Source organism: Pezoporus flaviventris, unplaced genomic scaffold (genome assembly GCF_033815535.1).
Source record: "Pezoporus flaviventris isolate CSIRO_AGI_PZ_B2104156 unplaced genomic scaffold, CSIRO_AGI_Pfla_v1 ptg000037l, whole genome shotgun sequence".
In the NCBI taxonomy this organism is placed as follows: Eukaryota; Metazoa; Chordata; class Aves; order Psittaciformes; family Psittacidae; genus Pezoporus; species Pezoporus flaviventris.
This window is the reverse complement of record NW_026892585.1, coordinates 10,999,993-11,023,511: the sequence shown is the minus strand read 5'-3', so window position 1 is coordinate 11,023,511 and position 23,519 is coordinate 10,999,993. Positions and strand designations below refer to the sequence as shown.

Sequence of the window (23,519 nt, the reverse complement as noted above, 5' to 3'; positions counted from 1 at the left end):
GGATGGAGCTTCATCCTAACACAGAAGCATGACTGACTTTAGAGTCCATGAATGAGGAGTGCTTATAAAGTCTTCTCCCAAAGTCTCCCACCCAAATCTTCTACTGGTGGGCATTTTATCTGTGTGAATAAGCATGGAATCCCAGACTGGGTTGGGTTGGGAGGGACCTTAAAGCCCATCCAGTTCCAACCCTCTGCCATGAGCAGGGACACCTTCCACTAGAGCAGGTTGCTCCAAGCCCCGTCCAACCTGGCCTTGAACACTGCCAGGGATGGGGCAGCCACGGCTTCTCTGGGCACCCTGTGCCAGCACCTCAGCACCCTCACAGTGAATAATCAAGTTGTTTATTTCAACGATGAGAGGGAAATTTATGTAGGTGGAAGAACATGAGCACTCAAAGAGCAGCTAATTCACTTTTGCTCTGTGAAGGTGATGGATGGCAGGCACAGCCGAACTGAGCTTAGCACCCGAAGCAACAACATGTTTGGCTGATGAGCTATAGGGACAGGAGAGAAATCTGATATTCAGCCTCCCTCATATTACTGCAAATTAAAAATAAGCAGTCAGTCATTCCACAGCGGGTGACCAGCAGCAGAATCCAGAACTGCTGCCCACCTATTGCTTAGCTTTGGTTTTCATCTCTCTGCAAGTAAAACTATCAAACTAGGAGAAGGGATCTAGACAGATCACCTTGAACTGACCTGGAATTAGCTTAAAGCTTACAAAAAGAAAGCAGTTCTAGATACTGTGGTGTGTTTTGAAATGCACACAACTAAATACAGCCGTTCTTATCTATGCAGAGCGAATAAAAATAATGGAAGATTCTTAAAGACAGCAAAATAGAGCTACTGTGAGTCAACAGCAGGCAAACATAATGAACCCTGATAGTGGTACATACATTCAGGAATGGCTCGTGTGAGAGATTACCAAGTTAGAGTTCACTTCCCAGCTCTTGTACAATTTCTCATATGGAGGGAGTTGTGTATCCCTCTGCATTGCTCCCTTATCTAAAGAAAGAACACCTCCATCTTCTGCTCACATATTGAGGTTACAGAACCTAGCCCAGCACTCCTCACCAACCCAGTGACCTGTGCTTGAGGTTGCTCCTGTACCACGGCTATCTCGTGTCACTTAGAGAAAGTTTTTTAGTCTGTTTTTATTCTTCAGTGTCTGATGAAGAATGCCGTGTTCAATGTGGTACTGTGTGTGTGTTCTGCTGGTGAGGAATGGTCCTGGGAGCTACATAGGGAATGAGAACATTACAGCCCTTGCAGGATCAGGCCACATGTTCTGGTTTGTTCTCCTCCCCACCTTTTTCATCGTGTTGCTTCCATTTTAAACTTTTCATAGCTTGGTAAAACGAGAAGTTTAAGGCTACATTGAGGATAATGGGGCCCATTAGCAAGGTTGAAGTCTAAGTCACAGCTCCAGCAGAGCATTTTTGTGCCCATGGCAGGGGGGTTGGAGCTAGGTGATCTTAAGGTCCTTTCCAACCCAAACCATTCTGTGTTTCTATAAATCCATTTTATAACTGCCACTTTTGCACCTGGTTCTCATACTTGCTGTTGTCATTTTATTGATTGTAAAGGAAAGGACTAGGCTGTGTTTTTTCCTTCTTATAGTGTACACACTCCTGTTTTCTGAATCATTCCGTGGCCTGTCCTTACTGCTGCTCCGCTAACTTCTCTAGCTGGAATTGCACACTGGGAACAGAATTTGCAGCTGATTGAGTCTTGGAGTTCTTAATAAAAAAAGAGTGGTCTCAGGTTTGCCAGCTTTCAGAATAGGCTGGAAGTGGAAAATGATAGAAACTTGAGATATAATGAGTCTGAGAGCTGAAAGCAACCAGGCATACCAAGTCACCTGGTGGGCATGGTACCCTCTGCTGCTTCCCTCAGCTGAGACTGGGGGAAAGCGACATTGTCCTTTGTCATTCTCAGGACACTTCCACAAGCTCAGCATCAAGGCCAGCCTTTTACACCAGAAACGCTTTGATCCACTATTCAATTGTATTGTTTAAAAAAGCCCAAACCCACACCTATACAACCCCCCCACTACATTTCACTTACAGTAGCTTCACTTTTAGTTAAGGAAACATGACTCACTTCAAAGACACTTTGAAGAGACTTCTAATAATTCCTTACCTTCAAAGAACCATTGCTGAAGCTATACCTGGATAAATATTTCTTTGTCAGAAGAGCCATTTGCCATAAACAATTACAGAAGATGCAACTGCAGATCTTTTATCTGAAAGAATGCAAAATCACCCTTTGAAGCCTCTTGAGAAGACTTTGCCCCAAAGCCTTGCATGGCCACCTTGCCAATAGAAATGGGGGGGGGGGGGGGGGACACACGACACACAACACCTGGTGAACTGGGGACCTGTGGGCATAAGTGCTGTGGAAAGTATGGTTCCCATCAATATCAGAGCATTTGAAAGAGACAAGGGGAGGAAAAAAATAAGCTGCAGTTCTTGTTAAAGGTTGTATGTGCAGAGAGTGTCTGATGTCCATTATGAGTCATGGTCATTGTTCTCTGAGTCAGCAGACTGTTGTTTTAAACTTAATTTCTGTGTCATTCATCTGTTGCCTGTCACATCCCTTTGCCTGTGAAATCTTATATCAGGCTCTGTTGGCATTTAGATGATAATTTTTTCTCTGTCAATTAGTTTCTTTCAAAGGACTCCTGCAGATTTTTTCCCCAAGAAATGGGAGGTTATCTTAAATTCTCATCCATAGGAACATTCTGGGCTCAATAGAGCCTGGAAATTCAATCTGTGGGAACACTATGGCAGTCTATTTGATTTTCCAGTCCAACACTATTCTGTTCTCAGACAATCTGGGACCAGTCCTTCTCTTTGTAACTAGAAAACTACTTTTGTCTGGTGTAAAGACTTGATGTTAAGATTCTGGCCCCTGATCTCTGAAAAAGTCATGTTTTCACCAAAAAAAAAAACATAAACTGGTAAAATTAGTTTACCAGATCTAGATAATCCCTTGCTTGGCACCCGGCCTTTGGCATTCAAGTACTTACATTGCCCTCAGACTATGTTATGGTAGGTTTTTAATTGCCTGTCTTTGCATGAGAGTCCCAAGACAACTCCTTGATTGATCCCCCGTGTCTTGATGATACCTTGCCTCCAGTTAATGTTTCAGCCATCTGTACAGTATGAGGCCTAAGGTCCCATTTGAGCTGAGGAAGCAAATGGCTTATTAAAGTCTAATTTCTCCAGCTTGTTCTTGCCTTTGGGCATTTTAAATAGGTTAATGCAATTTTTACAGTACACTCAGGGAACTTTACTCACAGAGTGTTGTCATAAACTAGAGGAAAATAGCCCCTAGATTATCTTAAAATGGAAAGTATTCCAAATATGCTTGCCCTGATGTTTAGTCAAGCTCTCTATCTAGAACAACTTTTTCTTCCTTTCACTTTTTTTTTTTATTTCCTTAAGATTTTAGTGGATTATTGTACATTTTAAGGTTGATAAGGGAAAAAATGTCAGATTTATTCCATGCAGTGGATCATTTTTCAGGGAAGCTCCAGTATTCATCAAAATGTGGAGACACCACAGGCACCATATAAATTATGATGGTTTTCTTCTTAATACTTCCTTTTTATTGCCTATATTCTTTAAAGTAAATTTAGTGCTCATGAAAGATGTTGCGTATGACAACAGTAGAAAGCAAAGCCCTCTGTTTCTCTGCAGAATTGGTACAGAGGAGCTTTGGCAATGCAGGTATCTCCCCGTAACCCCATCCGTGTTCTACAGCTGTAACCTTGAAAGGATCACCTTTAGGAAGGAGAAGATGCTTGGTCTCTTTACTTTTCCTATCCTTAGCCTCTCTGCTGAAAGTACAAATAAAGATGTCAGTTGATGCCATCCAAAGCTCTAGTGATCTTCCTAATAGGTACTGGGAGACCATCAGTTTATTACCTTGACTGTGTGACAGACTGCTTCCAATGCTGGCTTTCTGTGGGTATCTGTGTGTGAATACATATCCTATACATATAATAGATCTTCTATCAGGTTGCAAGCACTCAAAAGCACTATTAAAGTGCAGTGACTTTTGTTCCCTATATTGACCTATACTAGATTTGAACCACTGATTGAGAAGTAAGTTGCTCTGTATCCCATTACTAATCTCTTCAGCCACAAGTCCAACCCTTCCTTCCCCTTCACCCCCAAAGATGGTGCTTTAATGCAACTCACATTTTTCTCTCAAAAAGAAAATTCAAGCATATGCAAGACTACACTGGGTATTTGGCTCACCTACTGCTCATTACCCAGGAGGGAGAGAGTGTAAAGATGGGCTTGCATTAGACTGTTCAGCTTGTGCATTCAATCCTTAGCAAATCTGTTAGAAAGAAAGGCATAAACCTCATTAGAAGAGAAACAACAGGGTGGAAGAGAAAATCTGGCCATGTCAGTTCGAACACAAGCCCAGATGCTTTAGTTAGTTACACTTTTCAGTTTATGCAATGCAAATGCATTCTCCATTACTGGGGAAGTGGAAAAAGGCATTAGGCCCTTGAAATGGCAAGAGTCAAGCTCTGTGCTCAGTCAAACAGGAGAAGGTTTAATGTATGAGTTTCTCCTTTTTAGTCCATTGTACATTGTAGAAGGCACTGAAGAACATCTATGCAATTATGTAAATAAGAGGGTAGAGGATAAAGTGGCACAATGGTTTCTAGGCTAAAATTGTTTCTTATTCCTCCTGCCCTTTCTTCCTCTTTACACAGAAACAAGCATGCACAAAACAGTAATGAAATAAATCAGACATTATGTGAAGCTTATCCACAAGAGCAGATTCTAGATACAAATTGAATCCCTGAACATTAATTTGATCTTCTGCCAAGCACTGTAGAGGTCTGAGTTTATGTTGTGAATGAGAGGTGAAAGAGTCCTAATTTTTCTCATTATATACACATTTGCAATTTCTTTTACATTTCATTATCTAAACATTTGTGGGCTTAATTCTGGTCCTTGCTTTTTGGAGAAATGTGATTAAACTTTAAAATGTATGTTTTTATTTCAAATACAGCCAGAGCCATTCCCACGCTGAAGTGATAATGTCAGCCAGAGGCACCAGGCAGTTGATACTACTCTCAGTCAGTGCAATCAGGATTGGGATTTGCCTTTTCAGTTTTGCCACTAAGAAAGACCCAGTCATAGATCTTTACCCCCGTCATGAATCAGACTACTTCTTTCAGCATGGCTGCAGCAGAGGTGAATTTTTCCCATTGCACCACTCGACAGAGGGGCATTTTAGTTTGGTTTCAGATTCCTGTGTAGGTAACCAGCAGAGCAACAGAAGTTACAAGAAAAATGGGAAAAGGCACATTTTATGTAAATACTGTAAATGCACGGCAGCCTTGTGCCTAAGGCGTCCCCCAGAAGGAGTCAGGAAGGTGTGTGTTCCGTAGATCATAACTTTCTCCAAGTCCTTAAAGACGTCTGAGGTCTGTGACAGAAGCAGGTGACTGGGGAGATCGGAGTTTGTTTTTGCTGCTTCTGGACCATCCATTTGCACCACTTAACTCCATGGCTCTTACTCTAATGTAAATGCTCCAATACTGTGGCTAAGTATAATCTGCTTAAAGTAGGATCATAAAACATGAGGTGATCCCTTGGGAAGTCTGCCCTGGCACTGCAGCAACCAAGAAATGATAGATAAAACATAAGTTTGAAGAACCCTCGTGCCATTGTTTCTTTGTAGATTTTAGTTCTTCTTACTGTCTTCTTGGATACCTGGTAGATATTCAGCGTGTATTTTTCTTAAGGCAAGTTGAGATGTCACACAGCTTTTGTGGATTTTCCTCACAGTGTTCCACAGCTTGCATACATTTTTGGTTAATTATCTCTCTTTTAAGGTGATGCACTTTATGTTGTCTTCTTTAACCACAGAAAGAACTTTCTGCGACTTTTTTACAAGCCTTTTTAATTCTCGAATGCAATTCTGAAAGCAGGTAGGCACTTCTCGCTTAAATATGTCAAAGTTTTACCCAGCTGTTAGCCAGTAAGTCATAAAAAGATTCCTGTGAGGTAGGCAGTGCATGTTATCTTTTATACATGCAGGCATTGTGCTGTTGTACCACCTGAAATTCCATCAGGCTCCAAGCTCTGCAGAAAGTGACAAATGCTAGACAGGTATACGATTTATAATGGATGAGCTATGCAAGCAAGCTCTGGGAGTTGGATTGGATTTGATTGCAAACAATAATATGACACAACCCCTGCTGTGGCTAGTACACACATTGTGAGAGGCAGTGCAATCAGGCAGCAGGAACACCGGACTGCAGGCGTGATCCCGAGCCCTAAATCCACCTTTGCAGTATACCTACTGTGTGGCTTTGGGAAAGCCTTGTCTGATCTAACAGCCCTTCTACCAATTTCCTATCTGTTTGTTTAGCAACAGCATGTTAAACAGTCATACCTTACTAAGCCATTCAATGCAATTTATAGCTCAGCGTGAGAGTGGGCTCCAGAGAGACTTTTTAAAGGAATTATGTGAAAAGACAAGTTATTTAAATAATTCTGTGCAGTTGCTGGCAATGAACTTGGAAACTTTTCCATAAAGTAACTTTTCTCCATCAATAATTTTTTTCCCCTGGGGGACAACCTTCCACCCCAGCAAGGATGTGTGCATCTCCAGTACAAAAGTGAACAGTAGAGGTACTGTTATTCCTGCATCGGCCAATGTTCAAGTGTTAAGCAGTACTGAATGAAAAGCTTTCTACTCCTAGATGGGGAATGAAAAAAAACATCCCCATATCAAGCTTTTACCTGAGAGTGCTGGACATAGGCACAGAATTTACAAGCTTGGTGTTTTCCAGGTCAGCTTCAGACCCTCTTCATTCACCACACAAGTCAGCTTTCCTGTGTGACTGCACATGCACACATTGTCAGTGCACAGAAGTATGCCTGAGGTGGCCATTCAGCATTAGCAGATCACTAGGACCTCAACCTGTAAAATTTTAGGTTAACGATAAAAAGCTCTTGAGGTGTATTTTCCCCTTTTCTTTCCCTCTTGTCCTGGTTTTACCTGGAATAGAGATATTTTTCTTCCCAGTAGCTGGTACAATGCTGTGTTTTGGCTTCAGTCTGAGAACAATGCTGATGACACACCACTGGTCTTAGCTGTTGCTCAGTAGCGCTTACCCCAATCAAGGACTTTCCAGTCTCTCCTGCTCTGCCAGTGAGGAGGGGCACAAGAAGCTAGGAGGGAGCAGAGCCAGGACACCTGACCCAAATTAGCCAAAGGGGTATTCCATAGCAGAGCAGGTCATGCCCAGCATAGAAACTGGGGGGAGTCACCTGGAAGGAACTGATCTCTGCTCAGGTCAGGCTGGGTATTGGTCAGCTGGTGGTGAGCAATTGTATTGTGTTTCCTGAATTTTGATTTCTCCTTATTTGTTGCTCACTATTATTGATATTGTTACTGTTGTTATTATTTCTATTATTGCTATATTTTATTTTAGTTATTTAAGCTGTTCTTATCTCAACCTGAGGGGTTTACGTTCTTCCAGTTTTCCTCCCCATCGCAGCCAGTGGGGAGTGAGTGATTGGCTAGATGGTGCTTACCTGTCTGGATTCTGTCCCTTGGTTGATGTATTGGCAGAAGAAAGAATGCTGAAATCAAAATGCTTATTCAGCAAAGTCTTGTGGAAAATGGAAACTTAATGAAGATTTAATTTTTAAGAATGTAATTCAGCAGCTGATCAAAGGCATGACTTGTTAATGGAACTGAGGCTTACACCGTGAGGATAACTCTTCTAGCAAGTAAATCCCAACACGTGCAACAATGGGATCTTTCTTAAGTAGTTTCAGACATTTAGTAAAGTCACGTTTCATTAGAGACTGTAGTGACAGGACAAGGGGTAACGGGTTAAAACTTAAACAGGGGAAGTTTAGATTGGATATGAGGAGGAAAATCTTCACTGTGAGGATGGTGAGGCACTGGAATGGGTTGCCCAGGGAGGTTGTGAATGTTCCACCCCTGGTGGCGTTCAAGGCCAGGTCGGACAGAGCCTTGGGTGGCATGATTTAGTGTGAGGCATCCCTGCCCATGGCAGGGGGGTTGGAACTAGATGATCTTAAGGTCCTTTCCAACCCTAACTATTCTATGATTCTGTTATTTCAGTAAGCATGGATTTTTGTGCAGTGGTTAACAAACAGATCAGTACTGTTTCTGTCTGTCCTTTCGACTCGAATTTTGCAGGGCTAATTATATCAGTGGCAACATTGCAACAAAAGCATCCTCAAAGAAACCCATATGCTCTGTGGGGAACACTAATACTAACGATTATTAAATATCAATCTTCTGATTGATCTGAGCTACATGCACACACACAGAACAATAAATCCTTTTGCAATATAATGCAACCGCCCTGTCATTTGTTTTAGTTTGTCATAACTATTTATTTTGCACATTGAGCTTCGTTACCATTCTCCTCATGTCTTGTATATCACCATTTATCTAAATATTCTGTCAACAGAGACTTTTTTGCGTCCCGTAAGTTCAAACATAAGTTCATGGACAAAAATTTAGCACTGACCCAGTTTTGCCCTTTTATGTTATCAGACTCACATGGTCCCTCCATCCTATGTTACCTCATATTATCTCTGTTAGTTACTGGCCATATTTGGTGTCCCTCAGGGATTGGTAGCAGCCTTCCAGTATCTGAAGGGGGGCTATAGGGATGCCGTGGAGGGACTCTTCATTAGAGACTGTAGTGATAGGACAAGGGGTAACTGGTTAAAACTGAAACAGGGAAAGTTTAGATTGGATATAAGGTGGAAGTTCTTCACTGTGAGGGTGGTGAGGCACTGGAATGGGTTGCCCAGGGAAGTTGTGAATGCTCCTCCATCCCTGGTGGTGTTCAAGGCCAGGTGGGACAGAGCCTTGGGTGAGATGGTTTAGTGTGAGTTGTCCCTGCCCATGGCAGGGGGGTTGGAACTAGATGATCTTAAGGTCCTTTCCAACCCTAACTATTCTATGATTCTATGATTCTGTTTTCCCTATTCTAGCTGAAAGATGTACCTCAAGGAGCCAAGCATGTTCTGTGCTCCAAAAATGTTTCAGGAGATGGTTTCACTTACACCTCAAATGTTTTTGTCTGTCCCTTCCTACATGACCCAGTGCCCTACATACAAATGTATGGCATTCTGGCAAAGCCATTGTTCCAAGCCTTGGCCTTTAAGATTGCCCTGTAGGAGAAAAAGGGTTTGAGGACCATTACAGTAGGAAAAAAAACAATACTGTATCTAATCTACTACAGAGAAAGGTTTGTCTCATACTGTCCAGTTGTGAACATGGGATATAAAAGGACCTCTTGTTCCTGTCTTTGAGCTGTGTGGATTACAAGTTATGCTTCTTGGCAGCAGTAAGGGCTTGTTGTGTTTGAAGGCCTGGTTCTGGTTATCCATGTTTTGTCCAGATCACTAAACTAGCACAAGTAAGGAAATGGCCTGCACAAGATAAAGAGCTGGTCTAGGTCTGATTTTCCTTCATAGGAATGGGAAGGGTCTTTCTACTCTGTTGTCCTGGGTTCAGCAGTAGCATTCATTTTTTCTCCTTCTTAGTAGCTGGTGCAGTGCTGTGTCTTTTACTTTCAGCCTGGGAAAAACACTGATAACACCAGTGTTTTTAGTTGTTGCTCAGTAATGCTTACTCTGACCAAGGACTTCCTGAGTCTCATGCTCTGCCAGAGAGAAGGGGAAGCTGGGAGGAAGCAGAGACAGGACACCTGACCCAAACTAGCCAAAGAGGTTATTCCATACCACAGCACGTCATGACCAGTATATAAACTGGGGGCAGTTACCCAGAAGGGATAGATCACTGCTGGGGTAGGGCTGGGTATCAGTCGGCAGGTGGTGAGGTGTTGTATTCTTTTCCCTTGTTATTTCCCTTATCATTGTTATTATTGGTGGCAGCAGCAGTGGTTTGTGTTATACCTTAGTTACTGGACTGTTCTGATCTCAACCTGTGGGAGTTACATTCTTTTGATTCTCCTCCCCATCCCTCCAGCAGTGGGGGAGAAAACAGGGGGTTAGTGAGCGTGGTTCTGGGTTGCTGGCTGGGCTTAAAACACAACATCTGTGTACATACCTACAGGTAGAACTGGTGAATGTCATTGCTTGCCCTCTGAGTTGCTTCCTGCTATGGTAAATATTTGTCTATGCAGTTGCTTTTTTGTATACTAACCTTCTCTATTCTTAGTTCTCATATTCCTTAGATTATATTTGCATTTACCTTTGACTCTGGGGTATTTAGGTATGAGTCCTGATTGTGGGATTGATGGGAGTGTACCCTTATTTCTCCAGGCTGATTTCTTTTGCATGGGATACCATATGTGTTTTTAATCTGATGGTTACTGTTTTGTGTTGAAACACAAAACTTCCACAGTAACCTTATTGATGGAATATACTGGTGTTACCAGTCCTCCTTCCCTGCATTTTTCAGGTCCTTTGCTGAAGTCACATACACATGACTATAATTCTAATAAAGGCACATCTGTGGTATGATTCCTGCCTCTGGTGAGAGAAAATTTAGAGCAGTTGTGAGTATAAGAATGGATGACCAACAGCTCTTCCTACCAAGCCTTTTGTTTTTCCTTCATACAGCCTTTTCTGGCTTATCCATTCTGCCTCATCTTTCTCCATTTTCTTTTTTTCTTTTGCTTATTCCAGTTTATGGCTCATTGATTTCATAAGTTGTACCAAGACCTCAAGTTCATTCCCAGGGCATGGACATCTAGAAAGCTAAAATAGGGCAGTTGGCATGGAAAAAAAGTGGAGATGGCTTGGCTTTATCTGCCAATCCGCAAATAACTTGGTGAGCAGAGGTTCTGGCCATGAAATCTGAATGGCACTTTAGAAGTAATAAATTTGGTTCATTCCCAGGTTACTTTGCCTTCTGGTGATAGAAATTAGAATACAGCGTAGTGTTGGCAAAGCAGTATACAGAGTGCAGAATAGTGCAATGACCTTGTAAGTTGTTCCTTTTGGGATCTTACAGCCATCTATCACAGCCCCCAAGATGCTGATTACAGTGGGTAAGGCCGGAGACCCCTGTGACTTATTCAGGGCATTACCCCAGAAAGCGTCAGATTCCTGTGATGTTCTGGTTGCTGCTTAAAGCTGTTCTTCCTTACTGACATCCCTGTGGCACCCTTCCTGCTTTCCTGAACTTAATGAATGCCCTAGTCAGTTTGAGAGTGTCTCTGGGAAATAAAGCTTCCTCTTCTGTGCCAGTAGGTTGATGTGGTCTACCAATTTCCAACCTTCAGCTTTGGAGCACATGCTAGCAAAGCACAACAGACCTTTACTAACAGATGTAAGTGAGCAGTGCAAGTGCAGAGGATGCCTACCCTATTTCATAAGAGTACTTCATAGCTTTTAGATGTCAATGATGCAGAACAGTTCCAATTTCAGACACACACACATTTTATTGGGTATTTTTGTTACCTATGCACTGCACAAGGAATTTCACAGATGAATGTTTTATTTCCTGACACCTGCTGTATAAAGACATGACAAAGCTCTTTTCTTTTACAACTCTGGTTTTCTCCTCCTTTATTTAACAGCACACAGTTCATGTTACGAGTTCTTGCTATGCTCTGTGCCATGACATCCTGTTTGCCTCTTCTCTAGGCATGCAAAATTCTCATTGGCTTCACTGGTAAACTGTCTGAGCACAGGCTGCTGGTCAGCGCTGGCACCCATCCTGTGGGCAGAGCTGTAGCCTTTCCAAGGTTTGCCTTCCTTGCCTCCAGTGAAGTCCTACTCTCACCACAGGACTGCACTGGCAGAATTACAGGCTATTATTGTTAGGAATGTGTTTCCTGCAACAGCCTGAAGTCTGAGGCCAGCTGACCTCAGTGGGCAGTGTCTCCCACAATGTAACAGAAACAGAATTTAATCCAGTGTTATCCTTACCACAGTATTACTGAAACCTACATAACTCTCTTTCCTTTCTTTGATTCACAGCTACCTCATCCCTGAATTCCCAGATTCAACAGCTTCAGCATCTTCAGCAGCTCCAGCACCAACAGCAGCAAAGCCAGCAGCAGCAGCAAGGTCAGCAGGCACAGACTCCACAGCCACCCCAGCAGACCCAGCAGCCACAGCCACAGCCGTCAGCACCACCGCAGCAAAACCAAACCCAGTCCCAGAGCCAGAGCCAGCCGCCTCTGGCCTCACAGTCCTCCAGCTCCCCTCAGAAACCCAGCCAGTCACCAGGGCATGGCCTTCCGTCTCCTCTTACTTCACCAAATCCATTGCAGGTAGGACGCTGTGTACAAATCTCTAAATCTAACAGAAAATGCACAGTCTCCCTCCAGTGCAAGGGGAAGTCAAGTGAAGGTTATGCTTTCTGACCATACATGCTGAGAAATTCCGCCTCGTCTTAGTTAATCCTTATATGCAGAGTAGAACAGCTAAAAGACCTGATAAACCAGAAGAGCGTAATTAATGATGGTCCTAGTCTGCTGCTTTCTGAAGAGTAAACATCTTTTGCCCTTGAAGTCCATATCATAAGCCCCATAGAAAACTATCTGATTTTTGCCAGCATGTGACCTTCTCAAATGGTGTTTGCCCAGCAGTCACCCTTTATGGTAACTTACAAGGACAGCAAAGTTAGCTGTTCATTGGTAGATAATCCCGACTGTTACCAAGAAAACATAGATCTTCTGATGATGGTCGTGTGCAAGGGATGGATGGGTTATCCTTGCTCTTCCTCACAATCCAAATGTTTATCCTGCTAAGAATCAAGTACTTTTGTGAAGAGTCTCAGTATAGACTCCAAAGCTACGAATGCAGTTAATGCCTTTTCTCCACGCTCACTTTAATGATAGGGATGTCTGTTAATAGACCTACAGCTGTGGCACCCACCCTTATGCTGGGCTCTGCCTGTCTTAGAATTCCTGCGCAGGAAGAGGAGAACTCTGATCCAGAGCTCCTAATTTCTAATGCTTTGGTGTTCAACTGCACTTAGCAATCAGCAAAGTCTCTATTCGCTTTATTCTCTAAATTTTAAGACCGACTTTAAAGGTTTTCTGCATACTGATGGTCTGGCTCCATTTCCTGCAGAAATTAAACTACATTAGCTTAATAATTAAAAAATCCTTTTTCAGACAATTAAGGGAATTGGTTTACAAGAAGCTGTGTTTGCCGTGTGGTCAGTTAAGCCTGCATTAATTTAAGCTTCAACTAAATTGCATCAAATCTGATTTTTTAGTGGTTTAGATAATAGACTTAAGAGTCCACAAGAGATGTGTCCTTGCTTTCTGAGCTTTTTCTTACAGTAGAGCATAATGTTTCTAGAGCTTCTTCTGTGTATTGTCTGAAGGGCTACTTGGGCACCACTTAATGCCCAGTCTGTCATGCTAGTGAGTGCTTTGGGACTCTTTAGTATGCAGATTATTGACATACAGAGACAGGAATATTTCCAGAGGAGCTTCTGTTAGATTTTATTGTCTTGGTGCATCTGTGATGTATGCATGCATGCTAACTGTGTACGCTATATGTTGCTGAAACTGCCTGCTGTATATTATGCTTCAAAAGGCATTCCGTTTTCCAAACAAAGCAAATGCACACATAAATTAGGGTTGGGGTAGGAAGAAAGAGGGATTACGTCAGTCCACATACCTCAAGAGGGGTGTACTAACACTGAATCTGAAGCCTTAGCTCTCATGTGCCCTCTGACCCTAATGTAAATCTCAACTGAACCTGAGTACTTCTAGTCTCATCTGTGACGTACAGGTACAGGCCAGTAGAAGCACTTTCTACTGTTCGCTCTCCAGGGTCACACCTCACTTGCAGAAGTACAATAAAAGTAAGTAAAACCAGTATTTCCTTGCATGGGAGGTGCCAGTGTCAGTTTTCATGGACATACCTTGGCACATCTTTCTCTTCAGCACGCTTGTCCTGCAGCTTCCCTTCTGAGGGTGGTCTGGATGTGGTAGACTCAACAGAAATGGAAGGAGGGAACCAAGTACTCGGAGGTGGTTTTAGTTCAAACACTATTCCCGTGTCAGAAAAAGGGAAGAGCATCTTCTGTCATAGGCTTGCCAACCTGCTGAAGAGGGCTTTAAACTAAAGTTGCTAGGGGAAGGGGATTCTCAATCCATCCCACTCCTACCAGTTTGATGCCAATGCCGGAAATAGATGCCCAGAGCCTGGAGAGGGATCACGGGTCAGCAGGAGAGCATCTCCTTAGACATTAGGCAGAAGTTCTTCCCTGTGAGGGTGCTGAGGCGCTGGCACAGGGTGCCCAGAGAAGCTGTGGCTGTCCCATCCCTGGCAGTGTTCAAGGCCAGGTTGGATGGGGCTTGAAGCAACCTGCTCTAGTGGAAGGTGTCCCTGCCTGTGGCAGGGGCTTGGAACTGGATGAGCTTTAAGGTCACTTCCAACCCAAACCAGGATGGGATTCTGTGAAACCTCTTAGGAGCTGGGATTACGTTTAATGAAAGACACAAGCACGAGATGTCTGGCATTTCCCCTGGGCTGAGCTCAGCAGTACTGCTAAGTCAGCTGCGTGACTGGGACACTTTCAGAGCAACCGTTAGGGATTTAGAAGTCATTAGCTGTCAGCTCTGGCTCAGTATTAAAGAGTTACTAAGAAATTGGAGGATAAGTATTTTTAACATTCTTTCCTCTCTGATCCTCACCATTTAAATAGCCATGAATAGCCATGCCAGAACCTTTAGTGACATGGTTTAGTGGGAGGTGTCCCTGCCCATGGTGGGGGGGTTGGAACTTGATGATCTTAAGGCCCTTTCCAACCCTAACTATTCTATGATTCTATGAAGCCCCAAAGTTTGTTGACAGATACAAAGGCACCGTGTGCTGACATCCAGAAGAGAAGCCACAATTTAACATGGTGTTTCAGGCCTCACCTTGGCAGTGTGTGGAGGGCCATTAGTTTGGCCTCATAGCCTTTTCTGCAGTATTTCTACAGCAAGTATAACACTTCTGAAGCTTCCCAAAGAAATACTTAAGAACTTGAAACACGGTCTGTCATATTGCAGAGAATGGTGAGATTCTTTATATGCAAACCAGTGAGACTCCGAAATATTTTCGAAGGAACTGCTGTTGCACTTTATATATGGTTGAAGGATGTGTTCAGGTACTTTACTAAAGCAGAGCAGGGGTAAGATCTGTTCTATGAAATTTGTCTTTCCATTGTAAATCCTGCAGAGGAAAGCTGTTTTACCCCCATACATCTGGTCTCAAGACTGGATCTGAAATTGGTTTTTTCCTACACACAAATATAAAAACTAAAACACTAAGAAAAGGGGGGAGCACACATTTGGCAGCAGGTCATAGAGCCAGTCTATAATAGCTGCTTTAAATGTGGAGTTTTTAAATGTCTAATGCTTTGACTTAAAAATCGACCTAGAACAAAATTCAGCAATATTATGGCCTCTAAGGTAATGTGCTTTATGAACTAGAATGAAATGGGTTTTGTTTGAAGAATATTAAGGGAATAAAGATCAACTAAGTTAAAGTTTGACAGCTTAAATTTCATTTCTGAATTCTTGATTTTTTCATGTGGGCTTTATCCTCTTACATTATTCAGGATCTGTCTGAAAGATATTAGTTTAGAACAATGCAACCTCAAAAAATTGTCATGGAAAGTCAGTAATTCAGGAGGATGATTGTGTTTGTTTCAAAAAACTCTGAAGGATAACAGCAATTACATCTGAAAATGTACAGATGCTGTCATGTCCTTCAGAAGGCAAATTAAATGAAAGCGACTTGCTTAGGTCTACCTGGGTGAGGTACTTGTGCTGGCTGATCAGGAATTAATAATACCTGTGCAGCATACACCAGCTAAAAGTCTCAGAATGATTCATGACGGATTGTTCTGCAATACTCTGCTCTAATTTTATCCCTATGCTTTACTCAGTTCAGTGGGCTGGATTGTAGCTACAAAACTATTATGTTTAGGAAGTCTTTTAATGGTTGCAGAGAAAGACGAAAAGCTTCACTTTAGGTTCTAGGGCCTGGATTCTGTGCTCACATTAGTAATGGTGCTCCAGATTTACACTGGTAAAAGCAAACCTCTGCAGAACCAGGGGCATTGCTGACCTGCAGAAGGTGACAAGCCAGAGGAGAATTTTCCAAAGCAGAGCTCTGTTTCAGGAGGTGCTGGGTCAGGTGGATGATGATATTTCATCCCTTCATTTTAGAATGGTGACATTCCTCATACAGATAATCGCAGTCTGATTTTTACTTCCATTGTGTCAATGGACTGAGACAAAGGAATCCCGAAGTGAAAGGCATGTTGTAAACTGGGCACTTTAAACCCTTTACTTCTAGGAAAATCCACTTCTCCTTTGAATGTTTAATGTTATTACATGGCAAACTGTATGGGTTCTTGAATGGTCAGCATGTTGCAACTTCAAAGCATGGTTACCACCACTTATGGAGTTTCCATCCAATTAAATTTCTGGAGCTATAATATCATGATTATATGCTGTATAAAATCAGATTAGCCAAGTACTAAGTAGCCAATTATTCTGCTTGACTACCAGAATAAGGTGCTTTTTATCAGCAGCATGTATTTAACTGGCTCCAAATAGAGGTTAGCTTCTGGTGCTGGCACTCACTGTACTTTTCAGCCGTATGATTGAGAAGAATGTACCCACAGCCAGATCTATAAAGGGAGAGCTACACTATAGGTATAGAAGAATTCCCAATGATTTTTGCTGTTCTGTTCATGTGCGAATAGACAAACAGGAAATCCCCCAGGGATTGCCCCACTGTAAAATTATTCTGGCCGCTTTCAGAACTCTTTCCTAAAGCGCCTTTTTGTCACAGAAGCCTGCCTACAGTAACTGCAGCTGGCGGAAGATGATGAAGAGAAAAAAATAATAATAAAAGGAGGGAAGAAGGGAAGTGAGGAGATGACAACAGCAGAAAAATCTTCCAAGTAATAGCAAACTCCAGGATAGCAAAACCAGAGCCTCCTTCAGATTAATTTTTCATACTAATCTTAAATAATGTATATGGAACCTCAACACTTTTATAACAAAGGAGAAAAGAAAAGCAGAAAGGCTGAAACACTCAGCTGTAAATGAGGGAGAATGTGTACACAGATGCCTGAGGCTCCAACAGTCACAAAGTCACAAAACCAAACCACCCTTTCCCTTCCCCCCCACCTCATTCACTGGTTAGCTTCTCATTAAGGAAAATTCTACCTTACAGACATCTCAGTGTTTACTGACCCTTTGATAAATTTACATATATTTAAGATACAGAAGAAACAACCAAGTCTCTGTCGGTTTGAGAAAGGCATCTGGGATAAGCTTGCAAGGACTACAGTCACGGGCTGTCTTTATGTCTGTGTTCACAGCCAAGACCTGCTGTACTTTTCTCGTGCTTACTGAATCATGAGATCAAAAAAACTTGATCAAGACTTTGACACCAGAAGTACCAGTGAGGAGGATTCTTGTTTTGCTAAAATCATCCAGCCTTCTTCCTGTATATAACACTGTGCAATGTCTGACTGTCTGAATCAATTCCCAAGTTACTTGGTAATGTTTGACAAAGAAATCTTTTATAAATGGTGAAAAAATGCTGTGCTTTGGATCCATTTTCCAGAATTTCCTATTTTTTGCTATCAACAGGGATTAAGATATTTGCACATCGCAAGGCAACAAGTGATACAGACATGTACAGTGGACATTTATTCATGCCCACCACCTGCTGAGTGGGAGCCTGTTGAAGTGCTGGTCTTAGGTGGGTTTCCAGGAGGTACGGGCAAGACCTAGGTATCAGTTCTAAACTAATGGCATGGAAACTCCCCTGCAGTCAGCTGAAGTGAGTTGAGCTTGGTGAACTCTTGAGAGTATTTTGCATATTTCATCCCCTGCTCATTTCAGACAGATTTAAACATCTTTTTCTGTGGACAGTTTTGGATTTCTGAGTAGCCTTACGGCATTTTAATGATTTTTGTGGGTTGATAAAGGTGATTTCATGAGTGGAAGAGGCAGATACTTGTGTAAAAATTTCCACTGCCTAGAAAGTCAAGGTCATACTGATATACCACACACACAAGTGCCTATTAGCCACTGCAGATGCTGTTGTGATTCCTCTCCTCTCGTGTTTGTGCTACTTTTGCCAGTGTGGTAGTTCTGTGAACCACACAAGCATTACTGTTCACCAGCTTGAACCCTGCTTGAGAAATTATTGGCTTTGAGTTTCAGTGCATCCAGTGCCTCCCTTATTCTCTCACCCCTTCTGGGTCTGCCACCAGTTAGGCCACTGTGATGTGGCAGCGTAGCAATTTGTCGTAGATGGGCACCTGGGTATCTCTGCACTGGGCTGTACCATGCTACCTGGTCCAGGTACACAGTGAAGAGAAATGCCAGCTGGTTTCCTGGCTTGGCTTATTTGAGGACTTCCACTCTTCATGTGTACCTGGGTAGGCATAGGCATCATTTCCACAGAAAGGCAAGTTTCAGTGAGGTGTAGGACTGCATCCATCCACAGGACCAAGTAGAGTTTCAGATGTCCTCAGATGTCTTTCTTCTTCCAGAAGCTCACTGTTTTTTGGGGGGGGGTTGAGGCATTGGGACATCACACTGTAAAGCTGTTGAATACTGCATTTAAACAAAGCAAAGAGATGTTTAAGGGTTCTCAAAAAGACTTTATAAGCTAGTCTCTTCATTCCCTGAGGAAACCTTCTCTCAGTTGGAGCACTGTCTGCCTGGCCCATCCAGATATACTCTGCAGGTGTTGCTATTTTCAGAAGCACAAGGAGTACTGGTGTCTGACTCACATTTAAAGCAAAGGAAATTAATCTTCCAGCAAAACAACTGGAATTATTAGCACCCAAGGGGCAGAAGCTGAGGCTAATATAGGAAACCATTTGCTAGAGAATTCTCTGAAGAAGAGGAAAGTGAAGCTGTTTGCCCAGCACGCTCTGGGTTCTGAAATGGGAGCATTTAATAAACTCCCTAAAGCAACCTAAGTATTTAATAAATGGGGAAATAAATAAATAATATCCTCCCAGGATAAATTTGGAAAAGGATCCATATCCCATAAGATCTTTTATTTCCAGAGCCTCTCCAGGCAGAGAGGAGGACCCTTGGGGATCTTAGGAACAGGAAAAATTGACACAGCCCCTCAGACACTGTTTAAAAGCCAATGGATCTGTTTTGCTAGCATTTATTCCTCTTATTTTCCCTCATATTTCTAAAAAATAGGGGTAAAAAAATCTGCCAAAGCATGACTTTATTTTTCCCTGTTTTTCATACCACTCACACCTTTGTAATAAAGCCAAAAAAAAATGCAAGTCACCACAGGTTTCTAATTCTGTGAGACAAAGAAATTCTGTTTGCAAGCAAGTGGACCAAGTGAACCCAAAGAACCTAGTGGGCTCACTGATTGAGGAGCTATATTATGGAAGGGTATAGCCCTGATGTGATGTTATTTTAGGCTCCTTGTACAAATAGGCTGATCAGCTTCTAGGTACTGCCTCAAAAGGAAAAGAGAAAAAAGGGGAGGAAAAAAAGGCCATTCCAGCCTGTGTTTTAAAGTTTCAAATTAAGCCTTTTTCAGCCGTATTGCTGAGATCTATCCGGGTGTCCACTTGTGGACTCTCGGGGTGGTTTTAGCAGCTGCAGTTTAGGGCAGGTGTTTAAAAAATACTACTACTTTCTCTTTTTTATTGATAGCCAGACTGTTTTGAGAGAGTGACTAAGCACAGGCCTGGAGATTATGAAATTTGCTTAAGTGTTAATGGGTTGATTGCTGAGTTACAGCCTGCCGTCTTTACTGGAAATTGATTGACTGGTGCTGCAGGTCTTCACACTTGACGCTCGGATTTGACTCGAAAATTCTGCCAAGTCTTTTACTCTGAAATTTATCTTAATTAGATCTGAAAGACCTGCCACAGCAGAATAGTCACACCGATTAAAATGAAAAACAGGAGAAATTACTGATCAAATTAATCATAATGTCGGGTTACAGCTGTAGGTCTGATGTAATTTGCCACTCCAGTGAGTTACATCGGCCCAGGCAGAGGAAAGAGAGCTGGTTTTACGCTGATCCGTAACACCAGGCAGCTTCGGGCAGCCCATCAGGACGTTTATCCCATTCATTCTCTTGGCTTATTCTGACCTTAGTGCTGCAACTAGAAACAAATTAGGGAAAAGGAAAAAAAATACATCCTTTTATTCAAGGGGGTGGCACTGGATACATGAGCTTTCCATATCCTTCTTGTTTTGTTTTTTCCCCTTTCTCCAGCAACCTTCTGCTTTGTTTAAAGTAACCAACAATTAATTATGTGGAAAATGGAAAATTAAAAAGCCAGAGGTTACCACTTCAGGTGCAAGTCAGAAAATGTGTATTTCTAAGAGCTCCTAGTGGGTTAGGATATGAGGAAATGTGGATCAGTTAAGCCAGTGGGTACATTGCAGCACATGAGAAGGCATGTCCAGTAGGTAGGAAATAACAGACTTGACATCTTACGGATGTGATGATCCTAAAAATAATTTATACATTGTGTATTATAATATAGTACATTCTGCTATAACAGTTTTAAAAAACAACTAAAAGTCACTGGTAGAAGACATGTTGGAAGGAGATAGGTTGTGGGTCCTCAGGGGTCCCACCATAAAGACGTCTTCTGCAGGCTTCCTACTAGTAGTTTGACCAGCAAGGTTTGAATGACTTTCAGGACAACATGTCTTGTAGCACCACTGCACTTTTTGCTCCTGATCCAGGACAGAGTCAAGAAATGAAAGTATTTGCCACCAGCTGGGAAAGGAGATGAAGTAAATGAAAGAGAAGAAGAAAACAGATGAACACGTTCAGCCTCAGAAATTGTCTTACCCTTGAAGTACACCCAATTTTTATTTTGATACTATAGTACCTTAAACTGATCAGGAATTTTCTAAGTGATTTTTCCTCTCCAACAATGATGTAACTCCATAAAGTTGGGTTCTCCCCTGCCCAAAGTTCCATTTTTATTTTCTATTTTAGGCCTGGGAAATGGAAAGAACTGAAGATGGCTTTTGTTTAAAATCAGCTTCAGTTGTATATCAACAGTTTATTACATTAAATTGCCTAAAACATAGTGAATTAACAAAAGAAATCAAAACAGCTTTATTCGTGGTGATGATGTGAAATCTGCTGAAATACTTCATCATTTTCACATGCAAGTTTTTGTTTGCTGAAGCATTTCAATATTCCATATTTCATCTGCATTTTCAACAGAAATTAAATCTTAAATTGGGACAAGATTACATTTTAGATTAGGTCAGGAATTACATCTTTGTCAGGAATTACATCAATTAGGACAGTAATTACATTAAATTACATCTTAAATTAGGACAAGAATTTGACTTATAGCTTAGACATGACCAAATATCCTGTGAGGATTCCAGTTGGAGAACCAGCCTGTTCTCTAGAAGAGATTGGAAGGCAAAGCTGAGTTTTGAGAAGAGAAAAACTGATGTATGAAAAAAGCATATCCTATGTTGCTAGAATTATCCTTGGACTTAAAGGAATGATGATGGTACAGTTTGGTTCTTAAAGGAGGTGAGAACCTTCAAAGCATCAGTAGCTGCTGCAGTACCTTTGTGTACCTGTTAAGAAATATTTCCATGCTTGCAGCAAGCACCAGGGAAGCAGTCAGACCTGGAGGATCCTCGTCTCTTAGCAAAAATGCAGGTGCTAGAAAGAAAACCCTAAAATATGGGCCCAGTCAAAGCACAGAGCAGTACTTTGTTGTAGGGATGGCCAGTAAACTGATATCAGAAGCTTATTCTGAATGAATGTGATAGCAAGTGATATTAAAATTGCTAGTTGCTAATGTTCTTGTGATTTTCACCTTAGTAACCTTATAATCCTATTTTCAACCTGCTGGATAAGTAACCTCAGCTGAAGTGCTGCTGTCTCTGTCTCTTCTTCCTCTCTTCTCATTTTGGGCAGTGCTGTGCTTGTTGAACTGGTGGCTCCATCTGGAACAGGACAGGAGGTAGTAGAGGGCTGATCTCCTCTTGACATTTCCCAGGAGATGGTTGACACCTTGCAGAGAGCCAAGCAGAACTGCCAGTGTGGGTGCTCTATGGGCTGTGGGGCAGATGGTGAGGATTAAGGATGTACTGGGATCAAGGTCCAGGAAGGAGCAGTCTCATTCCCAGGATTCATCTGAGGGTGCAGCTTCCATCAGTATAAAATTCCTCAAGGACAGGGCTTGATTTGAGGCAGGAAAAGGAAAATGTTGTGAGGAGGAGAGGGGAGAAAAACAATGTCTTTGTTATTCACAGTGCCTTTATTCCTACTGACCTTTTCCACTGGGAGAGAGAGACACAAAATGAGATTGGCATTGTGAAAGGCTGAACTTGTATCACTGATCACCACTCTAGAATGAGATGCTGTGTGCGTTTCCATCCTACCTCTGTCTGCAACTTTTCACTTTATAATGAGACTTAACAGTACTACTAGGGAAGTTGGCAGGAGGTTTCTCATAGCTCTCAAGTCAGACAGGAGCAAGCTTATTATGCCATTAGGAAGGTTTCCCCCTCTTCTCCCTCCCCAACTTTATAGAATTACAGCTTCCTTGTTTTTTTTTTAACTGTCTTCTGACTATGAAACATGTTCTCCATGCAATCAAAATATGTCTGACAGAATTTTCAGTTCGTGTAAAACAAATATAAAAATAAACAAAACTTGAGAAAACCAAGCCATTCTAAAATTCCTTGATGTTTTCCCCATAGACATTCAAAGAGTATGTCTAGGGGGAAATCACTGGTACTTCAAATGTACAAGCAAGTGTAGAGATAACATATGTCAGTCCTGTAGACCCAAACTTGGCAGTCCATGCTCTCATGAGTGAAGACTGCAGGGAAGGGAGGGGAGGGAGCGCTACTGCCACATACCATCTGCATATTTAGCTCTAATCTCATTATCAAGTTATGCCTTTGCTTACTGAATTCACCTTTGAAAAGTTCATTTGCATCAGGAAGCGAAGTGCTCTAGGAAATGGGTTGTTGGAGTCAGGAGCACCAGACTACAGTCCCAGCACTGTCACTGTCTGGCATGTCACTTCGTCTTTCTGTTCTTTTGTCGATTCTCCTACCATTGTTTGATCTCTTTAGACTGCAAACTTTTACAGGTTTTTGGTATAATGCAAGTGAGGCCTTGATCTTGCATTGGGCTTCTAGGTACTGCTGTAACACTAATACTACAAAAGCAAGGAATATTGAAAAGAGGAAGATGCGTAGCCCCCGTCGCTCTCTTGATGAATTCAGAGCAGTTTGCTGTTGACTTCAGAGGACACAGGCTTGGTATCCATTTTGTTTTCAAGCATATTGAATATTTTGAAGTTCTGTCAGCTGCTCAGTGTGCTGTCAAATGCACTAATGAAAGGTTTTCCTAAAGTTAATTTTCCTACTCGTAATACAATAACCAAATTTGCTTTAACACTTGAAAAAATCCATCCATACTAAAGAGAATCAGTTGCTTAATCCTAAAATTAAAGGTTATTGCATGCAAGAGAAAA

The 23,519-nt window shown here is 42.0% G+C and overlaps 1 protein-coding gene across 5 annotated transcripts in view; it reads left to right on the top strand.

Annotated features, from left to right (window-relative positions):
• POU6F2 (POU class 6 homeobox 2) overlaps nt 1-23,519 on the top strand; it is a 303,185-nt gene that overhangs the window by 193,758 nt on the left and 85,908 nt on the right. For all 5 annotated transcript variants that reach the window (XR_009745363.1, XM_061464688.1, XM_061464687.1 and 2 more), the window contains exon 5: nt 11,990-12,285. Coding sequence is in view for 4 of the 5 variants with exons in the window: in XM_061464688.1 (XP_061320672.1) it covers nt 11,990-12,285 (296 nt within the window). In the remaining variant the exon portion in view is untranslated. The remainder of the gene's footprint in view (nt 1-11,989; nt 12,286-23,519) is intronic.